At 55.3% G+C, this 16,014-nt stretch overlaps 1 protein-coding gene across 1 annotated transcript; it reads right to left on the bottom strand.

Annotated features, from left to right (window-relative positions):
• Window positions 1-10,346: 10,346 nt before the first annotated feature.
• Window positions 10,347-13,929, bottom strand: FOXC1 (forkhead box C1). Its single transcript, XM_027604131.1, has one exon. It carries the CDS (start codon window positions 13,809-13,811, stop codon window positions 12,150-12,152), a length of 1,662 nt encoding a protein of 553 aa, XP_027459932.1. The 5' UTR covers window positions 13,812-13,929; the 3' UTR covers window positions 10,347-12,149.
• Window positions 13,930-16,014: the final 2,085 nt, after the last annotated feature.

Raw genomic sequence — 16,014 nt, 5'->3', positions numbered from 1 at the left:
CAGAGTCGATGTCGGTGTTTTTCCTGAGGTATAAAAGCAGCTCTAAGGGCCCCCAAACAAAAACACCCAAATTCTTGCCTTGGAGTGAAATAGCTTCCTTTAGGCCTTCCTCCCTTTTGAGGGAGCCCCTGCAGGTAGACCCCTGCTGGGCCTGAGCCTGGCTTTTGCCGAGCCTTCTCCTAAGTCTCTGCCTGGGACATTTCTTTCCCCCTTCCGGTGACAATAAGCCACTCTATCCAGCCGATCTGGAAACCCAGTTCCTGAAGAAAGGAGGCATTCACACCCCCTCCGGTCTCTGCTGACTATAATTAGAACCCACGGGGCTCCCACCATCTCAAAAGAAGTCTTGAGAAATAGAGGGGGGCCAGAAGAAGAAACTTGAAGGTAAGTAAATATTGTTGGAACATTCCATGCCAAAGCCCCTGAGTTACCCAGAGGTCTCTGAGCCCATGCCTTTCCTTGTGGTCTAGAATCTTTCACACAATACTTACTTCCAACCACTTCTCGGTACTAGATCACTTTTTTAAGTCTAATTTTGATTTAATCACTGAACCAATTTATATGAAGTGCTTAATATATGTCAGACATTGTACACTTGAACTTACATCGGTGTTAATTAAAAATTATAATAAAGAGATTGAATCTGGGCCTCAGATCACTGGATCCATTTTCACTGAGTGCATCATTTAGGTGGCCTGGCTTTCACTGCAGGTATGTACTCCTGAGCCGTGGACTCATGGCTGTACTAAGTGTGTTAAGGCAGGCTAAGGCAGGTGGACACACAAATGTATGGAACCCACAAGCAGCAAGCAAAGATTTGGGTACAGGTGTATACTTCTGCATGAAATACAGTATTTTGCCCTAGAATAAATTAGGTCAGGACTCTTCTTTTCCCCCCTCACTCCCCCTCCAAGGAAAATAAAATAAAACTTTATAGCGAATGGAATTCCAGCCTTTACACATGCTCGCGTGAATGCGGGTGAACTATTTCTGAATGTCTTCACCCGCAGGTTTATGATCTGGGGGAGGACCCAGGCTCCAACGGCTGGCGGCAGGAGAGAGGGCTCTTTGTGTGGCTGCCTGAGTTGCTACAAGAGTATGCTGGCCAGGGGCAGCCTCAGCTTCGATGGAGCAGAACTGGGGCGGCTTGAGCGGCCCACCCGGTTCTCAGAAGCTGCCCCAGGACAGGCCTTCTCCCAATCGGGATGCTGCTAATTGGAAACAGATGGCTCTGGAAGGCTGGGCTCCAGGACTGAGACGGCTGGTGGGCACACACACACTAGTACGCAGTCACACATGTTGCCACACATCCAAACCCGCACATGCACACAAATACAGATACCTACAACAGTCTCACAAACACGCATTCACTCACAAACACTTGAAAACACAACACAAACCTGCTATCACCAACACACGGCCACACACATACTCACAAATCTCACAAATAAACACATTAGCACACACTCCCCTTAGCCTTGACCCTGATGGACAGGCACCCCCCTCTTCTCCTCCTCTGACCCCCTGAACCTTCACCTCCTCCCACACCCAGGCATAGAGGCCATTCCTTCCGGCTTGCAGTGACCCTATATAATTCAGTATTTTGAGGCTTGTTAGCCCAAAACCATAATAAACTCCTTAATAAGGATCATGAGAGATTCTAGGCAGGGGCTTAATGGGACTGCGGTAGAGTTATAATGTTAAATTATTCTTCTCAAAATGGCCTGGAGCATCAGTTTTTGAAGAACACAAGAGTATTTTTGGTCGCAATCTTCTCTCTATTCCTGAATCCTCAAGTGGGGCGGGGGAGGGAATTTGCTCATTTGGCTTCCTGGTCTCCTGCTGTTTAAAAGGTGAACAAGAGAACAGATTTGCTTGAGTACCTCTGTTCTTTCTGTGCTCTGAATTTCACTTGGACATCCTTCAAGACAATCATTAAAAAGTGTCTTCCATCTTAAATCTCAATTCAATTTCACTGAACTTATTTTCCTCCCCTTTCTCCTGCTCTGCCAGCTTTGGCTTTTCAGTTTGTGATAAAGTATCTTCCACCTTGATTTTTTTTTAGTAAAAACTAAGAAAGTCAAACTTTCAGTACAAACATAATACGAACGCAAACACCACATTTGTGCCCCAGATGAACAGCAAGGTGCATGGATACCTGGGCCAGCCAGGACCTCCCTTTCCATCGGACCAGCCTACCAGGCTCTCCCGGGGGCTGTGTCGGCTGCCCTTGGTCTTTAAGGAATTAGGAGGCAGCTGGGCCCCCGCATATTAACCTGACACACCCCTCCAGCTGTTTAGGGGTGAAGGCCTTCAGTGCCGGCTGTGGGACCTCTAAGGGAAGTGCTGAAACGCTTGGGAAGATAAAGTTCCCCGCAAGATGGCTCCTCAGAAAGCTCGATTTCAGGTCTACCACTGTGCGCCAGTAAACCAGCGCAAAAATGCACCAGGCTCCTCTTGGTCTTTAATCCCTTTACCAACACCAACCACCAAGATTCCATAGAACTCCTGCTCGCCGGTTGGTCGACTGCTGACAAATGAAACTTTCCTTGGCGTTCTTAAAGCTCCCAGCGGGAAGCAACACTTTAAATTTTCATTTCAAATTAACCTTAAACGGACGGTTTACAAATAACTTTCTAAACCCCAAGAAAGCGTCTTGTTTGTATTTGGGAATTCCAACCGGGTACTCTCAGTTTTAACATGGATCCCCATAAATCCAAGCTCACATGTCATCTATTTTTCACAACCTGTGCTGCAGCCTTGCGCGATCGATCTGTGTGTATGGTATGCGGGAAAGGGGTGTGGAGAACTCCCACCCGGCTTTTACAAAAAGATCGTGTGTGCGCGCACGCGCCTTACAAACAGATCAACAAGTCCCAACATGCCACCTACACCTCTCCAAAAATCGTGGGCTTTAATAACTGGTGGTGCCACGAAGCTTCACAACTGGGACACAAAGCTGCTGTGGGTGTTGGCCCACCCTTCGCAGTCGGGGGGGTTTCCCACCATCCACTGCGTCCCTTTGGAGCTCACCCGGTAGCTGATTTCTTCGGGGAGACACAGGGGGCGCTACTGCCCTGCCCCAAGCAGGCCCCAGGCTAGGGCTTCCAGCGACCTCCCAGCCTCGCTCTCTGCCCCGCGAACACCCCGGGAGTGTCGAGCACATTTTCGGGGGCTGTGCCATCAGTGTTATTACTCGTCACTGGGTCTCTAGTCACGTCGCTTTCCCCGGCCTGTGAGGCTGCCACTGCCTCCCCCAGGCCCGACCCACGATGCTTCCCGCCGGCCGCCTGGGGCTCACCCTCGCCCCCGCCTGGCCCGCCCGGAGTGCGCTCTGTCCCCAGAGACTTTTCTGAGGCCTCCGTTACAAATACGACGGCACGGCCCCACCCCACCCTCACCCGTTTCCTCGGCTAGAGTGTCTCTCTCTGCTGGGAGGCCGACGACCGCGGCCTGACCCCGGCCCCGCCGCCTACTCCCCAGCTCCCGCCCTTCCTCCAGGGTCAGGGATCACACACAGCGGACGCCCCGTCTCAGCTGCCCCCTTTGATCTATGAATTCGGGGCCGATGTGCCCGTCTGTGTGCGCACTCTGTATGCAAGGTACTGAAGGACCCCGACGGCAGATGCTGAGGCCTAGGCTGGCCTGCGTACCCCGCTCACTAGCTCTGCAACCTCGGGCAACGCTCTAACTCCGGACCTCCAAGCTTCGGCCAGGACAGAGCCGGGCGGGTTGCTGGGGTGGCGGACCTCGGGACCAAATGGCGCCGCGCGCGTGCGCATGCGCCGGCCGCCTCCCTCCGCCCAGACCCCGGCGGGCTCGGTTCCGCGCACGTGTCCGGGGGCCCGCGACCTCGCGCTCCCCAACACGTGAGCACCCGTGGGAGCTGAGGAGGTGAGGGAGAGCTGTCCTTAGAAGAAAACCCTCCCCGTCGCAGCCCTGGCTTCGCTAATGCGCCAGCGTGCACGCGGAGACGGGCGCTCGGAAGCCTAAGACCCAAAGGGCGAGAGCACGCGGGTTGGTGAACCGGGAGAGGCAACCGAAATTGGGGCTCCGCTGACCCCGCCACTCTGAGGCGAGGAGCTGGGCGTGGGCCAGCCTGTGAGGAAGCCGCGCAGCCCGAGGCCTGGGCCGGAGTGGCGGGCCGCGGGCAAGGGAATGTATATTTGGAAGGGGTCAGGACCTCGGCTGGAGTCTGGCTTTTTATGGCGAGGAAGCCGCCTGGGAAGGGCCTTCTGGCGAGGCTTTCCTGTTGTGCCACTTTCCCCCCCCCCCACCACACACACACACACACACACACACACACACACACACACACACCACCCCCCGCAGCGCCCGGGAGGGAGGGAGGGAAGGAGAGGGGAGGCCTAATCCCGGCGGCACCCTGGGGCCCCTGGCTCCACGGACCCTCTCCTGGGGACTGAGCCGGTGGATGGGCCGGCCCGGGAGGCGGCCCGCAAACGCAGAGCAATGGCACATTGTTTCTCGGTCGGCAAATGCACTGTAAACAACTGCCCTGCACCTCCTGGATATTCCGTGGAATCAGAGTGGAAGTGGACGCGCAGGAAGCCCCCTTAAGGACCCGGGACAGGTGACCTAGGACATCAGCCCCTCCAGTTCCCTCAGGGAATTTCTAGCACCTAGGCAGCCCCTGGCTCTGGGAACAACGACGGGGCCTCCCTCCCCTCCCAGCCCCCCTTCGGGCTCTCCCCGGGACACTTCCGGCAGAGGCTCGGGTGGCACCCTTCCACCCCAGGTTAGCCCACCGCACTCCCCGAGCGGCCAGCTGCGAAGCCCGTCGTCCACTGTTCGTGTGAGTCCTCCGTGGGTGACAGTAGACATCCTCTTTGGAACGGCAAGGAAGCCCCCCTTCTGTTGTCGGGGGTGCCCGTGCTGCAGAGAGGCCCCGGTGGCCGGCCCGACCGGAACGCGAGCCCTGGCGCTTCGGAACCAGCCCGACTTGGGGGACGATGGCACCCCTCAACACGGTCCTGGCGCACCGGGCTCCGAGGACAAGGAGCTGCCCTGAGCACCTTCCGGGATGCAGGGTTTGCTCAGTTCAGAGGACAGTTTTCGTTTTTCCTCCAATGGCAGGTTTTTCAGAATCCCATTGCCACCTAAACACTTGCTCCTCAACTCTGTCCTGTTTGCACATCTGTACCATTAACAAGACCCCGGTACACCTCCGGGACCAATGACCTGATTTTATACCGAAGGAAACGCGGAGTCCTTAAGAGTTAATGGCGCTAAATGTGTTGGTTTTCCTGCTCTTTCCCTAGGGTAGGTAATGGGGGAGGGAGGGTGCCTGTCTTCCCTTTCTTATTCTCTCCCTCTCCCCTCTCCTTCCATCTGTCTATATCTCTGTCTCTCATCTCTCAATCTAAATCACCCTCAGAGTCCTACCTCCGACCTCTTCATTCCCCAACCTCGAGTTCTGAGACCCCTCCAAGCCCTGTCCCTAGGCCCTGCCTGGGGTCCCACCACCCAGGTCAATGGAGAGGCCCCACCACCTGGCCCTGGCTGCCAGCCCGCTGCTCACTCCATGGGCTCACAAATTGCACTTCCATGCCCACCCAAGTAGCACTGAGCTGTGTTGACTTAGGGGATAAATGAGCAGCCCACCCAGTCTCCTTCTTGGGAACAGGGACAGCTAAGGGATGAAGATGGGCAGTTTAGTACAAGTGACCAGCAGTGCTGACCAGTGGGCCTGGAGGAACCCAAGGGCAGACCAGTGAAAAGAGAAGATGTTCATTGGGAGAACAGAGGCAGGTGCCATCTGGAAGAGCAAAGAGGCCTATGGAAGAGCCCCTCAGGTTTTCGGAGTCACCCTTCAGACTCCAGGTGGGTAGACTCTGAGCAGGAAGCAATGTCAGGCCCTCTCTGAGGACCACTCAGACCAGTCTCTCTTCTGAGGCTGCCTCCCTATGGGCGCTCCACCCCTCTCTCCTGTCTTGAAGACAGACTCAGGCCTATATGCAAGGAAATTCCAGATCCTACTGCATCTCCTATAATACGCTCAATATGCCACAAATTTAAAATCAGTGAGGGAAAAAATCAAGTAAACAATAAAAAAATAATATAAAACAGAGGGTTTCTTTGGAGCTATGGTAAGATGGCAAAGGAGCACAACAAAGGTCTTAAGTCAGGCCTTATGCTCTCTGTGCCGTATTTTGGTTTCCAATAAGGCGGACATGGTACATTTTGCTCAATTTTCCACTCCTAATCATGTTGAGAATGTCGTGGAGAAGGGGCTTTCATTCTTCTGGATGGATTTTGGAGCTGGAATTCATTTAATTAAGTATTGCTCCTTTTCCAACTGGACTCAGACCTGGAACCTGCCAGTCCTGCTCACATGTGGCCTCAGCTCTGTCTGAGGCCTGAGTGTACCCTCCAGGTCAGGACCCCATGTGGCCCATCACCCAGAGGGCTCAGAGCCTGAGCATACTTGCCACTGGGTAGGTAGCTCAAGCTGGGAGACATCTGGGAGAAACTTTGGGGCCCCCAGGACTTTTAAAAGGGCCTGGGAGGAAGGGTGGGGGGGAAAGAAAGTGACGAAGAGAGGGATAGAGGGACAGAGGTACGAAGACACATAGAACGTTGTGACTACGTTGGAATCACACTCAAAAAGGGAGAGACAGAGTAAAGGAGGTATCAGGTCACAAAAGTCCAGCTATGAATGTAGAACCCAAATAGTAAAGGAAGACTTTCTGTTTAAGTGTGAGTGAAAATGCCATTAATAAAAGCTCATTTCAAGGAACCTCTTAACCTCCTTATAAATTGAAATAGGAGCCTTCAGGAAAGTAGGTGTCTGAAGATGACATTTAGGGCCCCATAGCAAATCTCAGCAGTTTGTTTGTTTGTTTGTTTGTTTCCCCCCATGCGTTGTGACCACTGTCTGAATAAACTAGGTCTTGCTTTTTGGGAGCTCTCCTGAGCTTAAGGCTTCTCCATTCTCTGCTCCCCCACACCCCACAACTTGGGGGGGGGGGTGAGGACTATGACATTGTCTCGTGGTTCCTTTTCTCCCTGACTCCCTCCAAAGCTCCCTGCTTAGCTAAAGAATGTCCGCACAGAATCTAACCTGCCTGGCCAGCTTTATTACATGGCCACTATCGATCTTGCCCTTAACGCGACATTTGTTTATGACCCGATGGGAAGGGCTAATGGCTTCATGAACCCACTCTGAAATAAGCTGAGAGGAGTCTAAAGAGAAAGCCCTGAGAGAGTAGGCGGGATCCAGTAGTGAGAACTGGGCTCAGAAGCAAAGGGGGCCTCTCTCCAGGAGCTGTAAGATGTGGAGTGCGGGTAGAAAGAAAGGGTTGCTCCCACCACCGTTGTTTCCAGTACCACAAACAGCTGGGGAGAACACGGATGTGGGTGTCCGGGACCTGGCTCCATAATGGATGCCTCCTCTCCCTCCTGGGCAGCCTGGCCAAGCAGCCTGGACCTGTGGAGGGTTCAGGGCCTCTATGGAATTTGGACCATGAAGAACAAAACTAACGGCCCTCCATCCTAAAACTGAGACCCCCTTCCTAGAGAACAGGGTGGGAGAGAAAAGGTCCACTATGTCTCTTCTTTACCTATCGAAGTTCAGGGGAGCCTGATAGGGCTATAAGGCACTCTTGTTTCCTGACCCTTATTTCTGACCCCCGCAGGAAATAGCCAAGAGCTTACAGACCACCAGCACAATTGAGCCTTATTCCTCTGCAAACATCGATTATTAATGACACAAACTGTGCAGAATGATAAATTGTAAAATGCATGCTTGTTTGCATGCAGGCTGGTGAAAAAAGCTCTGCTAACTATATAGCCCTGGAAAACAGCAGGCGTTCCGACCACACGTGCAATATGCCAAAATGCAAGTTTTTATATGGCATGTAACATGCTGGCATTTACTTGCTCACTGTATAAATTGCTAAGCAAATAAATGCACCCAGTGCTACAGAAAGGACAAAATACTTACTATCCCAAAGCTTTCTACAGAAGCTCACTTCAAAATTAGCCAAGTCCCGACCACTAGATCCTGCCTTGTGTCCAAGGCTAATTTCAAAATGTACTGTCTGTTAGTTAAAATAGCAAGAAGTTTCTCTTAGAATATTTTACAGAAAAAATAGCCTTATTGCTGAAAAAGTGCATATCAGACGTGCAAACCACTAAGGAATAAGTAGTTCTCCCAGATTCAATAAGGTCAGCAGTAGATGTTTTTTTCTTAAATTGGATGAGAGTCCAAAAGCACATGTATTGAGAGTAGAAAACGTTACCTATATGGTTTAAAAAATCGGAATAATGAGCAGAACTTCTGACCTTCCACTCAAACATAGCTTCTGAACTATTACTTAGGCAACTCATGTAGAAATCAGTATATATGAATAACACAAACACCTTCCTAGACTCATGTCTTCCATGCCTAAATTTTCAAACGTTGCAATAGAAGAGGGCAAGAATGATTGCTAAGAAGTTTGTCCCGGGCAAGTGCGTAAACACTCCCAGGAGTTTAGGAGAGGAGCTCTTTGCGGGCCGCAGAAGCCCCAGCACAGCACTTATGCAGGGCGCCTTCTCTAGCCTCAGGAACTCGGGCCCCAAGGAAGGAAAAGCGGGGGGTGTCCAATGCCCACGCCGAATTCTGGCGTGGGCGGGAAGGGTCCCCAGCCGGGAGCGAGCGGGTTCTTTCCCCCGCCGCGCTCACCCCTGCAAGGCCGCTCGCTCTAGAGCAGGCCGCGTGCGCTCCCTCGGGGTGCGAGGGCAGAGGTAGCCCCGGGCCGCGCCTCCGGCCCACATTGCCTGCCTCACCGTCCCGCAGCCCACCCCTCGGAGCGGCGCAGTCGAGCTCTCGAGAGCCAGGCTGGGGTAGGCCCGGGGCTGGCAGCCGCCGCGACGTACTCCAGCCGCAAAGCCCAGGCCCAGGGAGGGGTAGAGGGGTACAAGCACGTGGACCCCGACCACGCCAAACCCCCTGCCCGCTTTGCATATCTCTCGCGTCCCTTAGGCCGAGCGACTCCCCGCGCCGACCACCTCCAAGTGATTTGTGGCCTCTGGAAACCGACCCCACACGCCGCGCGAGGACGCAGCCCAGCCAGGGAGGCCGCCTGGGGCCCACGCGCTGGCCCAGGCAGGTCCGGCGCTACCAGGCCCAGGCGGGGCGGGCTGGGGGTTGTCCTGCAAATCGTGCGGCTGCCGAGGCTGCGGGCTGGCGCGGCTCGCGTTGTCACCCGAAAGCAATGGAGTGCCTGTGACCTTTCCACCCCGGCTGAGCACCTAAACACGCTTGTGTCTTCAAAACAAAGGCGGCCCGCGAGGTGTATAAAAAGGGAGCACCGTGGGCCAGGTGGCGCGAGGCGGAGGTGCGGGATAGGAGCGGGACAAGCTACTTTTCCCGCGGCTCCGCCGGCCCAGGCGGCGAGGGCCCCAAAGCGCTCCTCCTGGCTCCGCGACCCTCGTCCCTCCACACACAGCCCTGCTCTTTGCCATTTTCTGCTCAGCCTGGTCTTTCCGGCACCCACGACCCAACCTGAGGTTAATCCATCACACCTAACAAGAGGTCTCCTCGGACTCTTTTCTCCCCAAACAACTGATTTCGGAGGGGGGCAGGCAGCGGCGAGGAAAGCGAGAACCCGGGGAGGGGAGGCGGCGGGGCGGGGGTGGAGGGGTGGGGAGGGCAAGCGTTGGGGGTGGGGGGGGCTAGAGGAAGGAGCTCTAAACACAAACAGAAGCCGGGGCCAGGCCGCGGCGGGTAATTACAGCTAATTAGCTGCAGAGCGTTCCCGTCCGGGAGCGGCGTCCCGGAGGCCGGCGTCCGGCCAGGAGCGACCCACAGGACCCAGGCCGCAGAGAAACGCCCCAGCAGGAAAGCCCCGAGTGGGCCACAGGTCTAGCCTCGCCAAGTCCCCATCCCAAAACGTTGCATCAGGCAAGTCGAGAAAGATACGGTCTCTGGCTGCTGGAGCTGCCCGGCCTTGGGATAGGTCACCCGTCCCAGCGGACCGGGCCATTCCGTTGGTCACCTGCTGCCGCTTCCCATCCGGGCCTAGACAACCCAGCTCCAGCCACCGGACCCTTTGTCCGCAAGTCCTGGCTCCAGGGTCGGCTCCCAAAAGTGGACCAACAACGCACAAACTACGAGGTCTGGCAATGGATTCCCTTCACCGCCCACCCCAAGGGGGATAACCCGAGGCAGCTCCAGGGCCACGGGCTGAGAACAGCCAAGAGGTTTTAAACGCGGCAGTCAGGCGAGTCCCAGCCGGCCTGACCCGGAGAGACACCCGCGCCCTGGGCCCCTGCGATCTTCCCTAGCTATTAGGTTACGACTCAGGGAGGAGACCCAGCAAATCAGAGGCCACGTAAAGCAGTTTTTGACTGAAATTAGAGTGTATTTATTTGCAGCAATCCTTTAACAATGATCAAATTTTGACAACAAGCAATAGCAATTACTGCTAAGTGTTGCCTCTAGATAGGAGCGGCAGATAGCAGGAAACTGTATTATCTCGAAAACAAACTGAAAGGCCCTGAATGTCTGTAATCAAATCGCCATCTCTCCAAAGTCTGATTGACAGGGCAGATCACCCTAAGATAATGAATTTATTACATTTCCTGGGTTATTTACAAAGGGGGAGGGCCAATCTGGGTTGCCCCCTAGGTTTAACTGTAAATTAACAAGAAAAAATGGATTGAAAAGAAACCACCCTAGACTAAAATGTTCTGCTCTTCTCTCCTTCCTTCTTATTGCTTTAAATCTTTTTTAAAAAATAATTGTTCTACAAACATATCTTCTAAAATAGTTTCCCAGAGATTAAATATCCCTTTCCAACCCACAGTATATATATATATATATTTTTTAAGTCAACCCTTCTATGTAATACATGAAGGATTGTAAATGTGGATGAGTTATATACATACATTTAAAAACTGGTTTATTTTTCTTCTTACAAAGTAGTGAAATTAATAGGCAAAATATCTATCCAGCATTTGGCTCATGGGGATGTATGTATAACAGACATCACGATTTTTAATGTAACACACAAGCCAAATATTCATCTGTGTATATCTGGAGGCACATTCACATATCTCTACACACAGGTATCACTGTGGTAACACTGCTGCTGATTCATGGGCTTAGAATTTCCAGATCATGTTCTGTCCTTACTGAAAAAAAATATATTTGTGTATATGCCAACTCAGATCTGTTTAGGAAAGTATCTTTTGACTAGCCATAAAGCAAGCTGACTATATAGTACATTTTGCAGAAGATGCTGCAGGGAAAAAAAAAATCTAAACAAAAAGAGACTTTTATGTGAAATTTGACAAGGAATAGTCGGAGGGTTTCTCCATTTTTCAGCTATTTAGGAGGAGAATAGGTCATTTCTCGTGTTTTAATCTGAAATCTTTTTTTTATAATAATTAAGGTTGTATTAAAGTATCCAGACATATAGATCTCATTCAAACTGAATGGTAATTTATTAATAAACAAAACAATGAATATGTTCAACAAAAAGAAAAAAGATGGTAGAATAAGATTAATACAGTTTCCCTTTTTATAATGAAAAAAAGCACAATTTAAAGTTTCAGGCAATTTAACGTCAGGTTTTGGAAACACTTTCTGGCGTTTGGTCCACGACATCCAACTACAAATTAAAAATAAATTACTATATTGCAATTTACATTTTAAAACAAGTCCATGAATAAAAAGAAAGCGATTTTCATATACGGGGACTTTCCCCCTCCTTTCAACATAGGATAAAATATCTTACAGGTGAGAGGTGGAGGAAAGAGAAGGGCAGGGGAATGGGAGAGAAAGGAGGAAAGCGTGATCTCTGAAAAGCAAGAAGAAACTTACGTGTTATCTGGAGTAACACTGTCCTTTAATAAACCATGATTTTGCTGTCTCTGTACAAAATAGTTTACCGTTTTGTTTATTTAGATAAGGCAAAGTGAAGGTGGCTCTGAATCTTTTAAGAAAATAGTTTTCTTTGTGCTGGTGAGTTGAATTTTTGGAGGGATTCTGTTCGCTGGTTTGGTGAACGTTTTTCGAGGTTTTCTGTTTTTTTTAATTGGATTTCTTTTTCTTTCTTTTTGGTTTCGATTTTGCATTGATGGTTCTTTTCTGTTCCTGCTTTAGGGTTCGATTCAGTTCGACTTTGGGGGGGGCGGGGGTGTCAAAACTTGCTACAGTCGTAGACGAAAGCCCCGGACGTGCGGTACAGAGACTGGCTGGAAGGGAAGGCCATCTGACAGCTACTATTCCCGTTCACCGGAGAGTTGTTCAAGCCGATCCTCTGCGACTCGAACATCTCCCGCACAGAGTGGAAGTTCTGCTGCTGGCCCGGGTAGCCCGCGGCTGCCGCCGCCGCCGCCGCGCTCGCCAAGTGGCCCAGGTCTCCGCCCGCCTGGTTCAGGTACCACGAGGTGAGGCGGCCTTGGTGGGCCGCAGGGTGGTGGCCGGTCTCCTGGCCACCGCCGCCATGACTCAGGGACGAGGAGCTGCTGCTGGTGACTGGGGGCAGAGAGTAGTCGGGCAGGGGGTCGTCCACCGCCGAGCCCCCCGCGCCCCCCGGCGCGCCCTGCAAGTGGCCGCTGCGCTCTCCGGCCGCGTACAGACTCATGGCCTGCAGGTTGCAGTGGTAGGTCCCGGCGCCCGCCGCGCCGCCGCCGCCGCCGCCCCCTCCGCCGCTGCCCCCGCCCGAGCTGCCGGCGCTGGAGCTCTGGCTGCAGGGGGAGCTGTAGAGAGAGCTCTGGCCAGGCGAGTAGGCGCCGAGCGCCAGCGGGGGTGCGATGCCCGAGCGCGAGGACCCGGCCGCCGAGGCCAGGAGGCCTGAGCTGAGCTCCGCGGCCGCGCCCTGCGGCGACCCCCGAAGCGACGTCATGATGTTGTCCACGCTGAAGCCCTGGCTGTGGTGCGGCGGCGGCGGCGCGGGCTGGGCGGTCGGCGGCGGCGGCTGCGCGGGCTCCGCGCCGTCCAGGCTCAGCGGCCGCGCGGAAGGCAGGCTGCCCGGGGGGCTGCTCCCACTCGACAGGCTGCTGCTACTGCTGTCAGGGCTTTCGATTTTGGGCACCGCGGCGGCGCTGCCGCTGCCCAGGGCGGCGGCCGGGGACAGGGGCTGGGGCGGCGAGGGGCACGTACCGTTCTCGGTTTTGATGTCCTGGATGCGCACTGGCGGCGGCTGCGGTCCGGGCGCGGCGCCGTCGGCCTGCTCCGGCGGCGCAGGCGGGGGCTGGCGGCCGGGCGGCGGCGGCGGCGGCTCCTTGAGGTGCAGCCGGTCCTTCTCCTCCTTGTCCTTCACCGCGTCCTTCTTTTTGAAGCGCCGCCGCCGCCGCAGGAAGCTGCCGTTCTCGAACATGTTGTACGAGTCCGGGTCCAGCGTCCAGTAGCTGCCCTTGCCCGGTTTCTTGTCGTCGCGGGGCACCTTGACGAAGCACTCGTTCAGCGAGAGGTTGTGGCGGATACTGTTCTGCCAGCCTTGTTTATTGTCCCGATAGAAAGGGAAGCGGTCCATGATGAACTGGTAGATGCCGTTGAGGGTGATCTTCTTGTCCGGGGCGTTCTGGATGGCCATGGTGATGAGCGCGATGTAGCTGTAGGGAGGCTTCACCATGTCCTTGGGCTGCGGCTGCGGCGTGTAGGGCCCGTAGGCGCGGGCCATGCCGCCCGGGTACTGCTCGGCGTGCGCCGGGTGCGAGTACACGCTCATGGGGGCCGGCATGGCGGTGTAGCCGCCCCCGGCCGCCGCCGCCGCCGCGCGGTAGTAGCTCTGCTCTCCGCCGAGGTAGGGCACCACTCCCAGGGAGTTGGGGCTGGACACGGAGTAGCGCGCCTGCATGGCCCCCGCTCGCCGCCGCCGCCGCCGCCGCCCCGCGCCTCCCGCCGCCCCCCACCCTCCCTAGGCCGGCCACGCCGCGCCGGCTGCCCAGTCCGAGTCCGGGCCCCACAGAGCTGGTGCCGGGCCGCCGCGCTGAGTACAGCTCGGCCGCCGCCGCCGCCTCCCGAAGCCGCCGGCCGCGCGCGGCCTCTCCCTGCGCTCGCTCGGGCTTTTGGGGCGCCTCGGGCCACTTCGGGGTCGGTGCTAGGGGAGAGGACCGGACGAGGACGCGGCAGACGGCCTTGAAGGAACCCGCGGAGCAACTTCCAGGCGAGAACGGCAGAACAGAGCCAAAACTAAAAAACAAGAAGGCGCCCTTCTCGCCACACTGCCTGCGCCTTCCAGAAGACTCTGCCCTGAGCCGCCGGCGAAGGCGGCCAAATAACCAGGGGCGGGGGGCAGCGCGCCGGCCGCCTTCCCGGGCCCCGCGTCACCTTTTTTTCAGTCTCTCGCGCGCCGGCCGCTTAAGGAAGCATTGGGAAAACTTCTGAACTTTTGAGCATCCGTCACCCAGGCGAGGACTTTTTTACGCAGTTACATTTTTTTCCGGGCAGCGGAGCCCCGCCCCACCACAGCAGCAGCAGCCAATGGTCGGCGAGAACCGCCTCTGAATGAGCCGGAGGCCGAGCCCTGGCGGCCCGCGCCCAGCCGCGGGAGGACCGCGGGGCTGACCACACGCGCGCCGGCCGCTCGGAGCCGGCGCCCCTACCCCTGCCCTGGCCGTGCCAGGCCTGCACCCGCAGTAAGATCAGCCCCCGAGCCCCAGCCGCCCGCCGTCGCCACCCGCACTGTCTCCCACTCCCGGCCCTCCGCACAGACGTCCATTGTTCTCGCAGACTTCCTGGGTCCTCCTGGGCCCCCACGCAGACCCTTCCTCCGTCCACCTCTCCCAGATGTCACCGAATCCGCGAACCCCAAATCGGTCTGGCTCTCTCCCATTCCCTGGTCGATCTGGCTGACTCCAGTGCCGGGATTTCCTGGGTCTCTCTTCCCCTCCTTTCCCCCTCACCTTTCCTCTCTTTCCACCTCTTCCTTCCCTCTCGTCGCCAGTCTCACTCGGTTCACAGATGTGTTCATTTGCCCCCCGCCCCCCACCTGGAGATCCTCTTGCCCGGAGCTTGCCCGGACGGGGCTGGATTACAAAGGACAGGGTTTTAAAGGCTCAGTCACAGCCATGCTTTTCCCGGTGGGGCAGGAGTTGTCGCCCCCACCTCGGCTTCCTCGTGACCCCTACACAGTAGAAATAAGGGAGAGGGGATATGGGGCCTTGCCGGGATCGCTGCCCAGGTAGGCTCCGCCCCCCCGTTTCAGGCCACCTTGCTCCTCGTCCCCCCCCCCCCCAGGGCACTTGGCGCCCTGAGGGTGCTTGAGGCTCTAGCTGCAGAGGCCAGGAGGCTTCCCTGCGCTCCCCCGTGGCGGGGAGGGTGAGGGGCATACGTGATCCCTAAAGTTCTCCACACGCCGCCGGGTCTTTGCCTGGTCAGGCATGTTTCGGCTCAGAGGAGGGGTCACGCTTCGGGCTCAGTGACATTAGCAGGTGTGATGACAAGAAGCAAATAAACACGTCCAAGAACTTAACGCGCCTCAGTTCAACCTCCATCTCCACACGCGCGGGGCTGCCGGCTTGCAGATAACGGGTGTGTTGGGCGGGGGGGGCGGGTTGTTCAGAATCGCACCTGCAGAAGGGCTCAAGGATTCTGGGGGGATAAGCGCAGAAGGCGTATCCTTGTACACGTTTCAGGCGTTTCTGAACGACTGGAATTGGATGGGAAGAGGAGAGAAGGAAAGAAACGAAGAAGCAGGAAAAAAATTGGCCACCCTCCGCCTGCAGCGCAATTCTGCATCTTGGCAACTCTAGAAAAGACCCTCCTGAAGACTGAACACTAGATCCTTTACCAGAAGCCGGGGGCGGGGGGCACTGGCAAGCTTAGGAAACTGTGAGGAAGAGTAGTGTGACGCATTTAACACCTCCACTCCCCCAATTTCTGACAATCTTTAACTGCAAGGACGTGTTGGGAGCCCCTTTTGGCTTCCCAGCTGGAATCCCGGCTTTTTCACTGCACAAAAAATTCTCATTGTCGCTTTAGTTGTTAGATACCAAAGGAGCTGACTTGTGTAACAGGCTCAGCTCCGTGTCACTTGAACATTTAAAAAATAGCGTGTT

The sequence above is a fragment of the Zalophus californianus genome, chromosome 7 (genome assembly GCF_009762305.2).
Source record: "Zalophus californianus isolate mZalCal1 chromosome 7, mZalCal1.pri.v2, whole genome shotgun sequence".
Taxonomy (NCBI): Eukaryota; Metazoa; Chordata; class Mammalia; order Carnivora; family Otariidae; genus Zalophus; species Zalophus californianus.
This window is presented reverse-complemented; position numbering and strand designations above follow the sequence as displayed.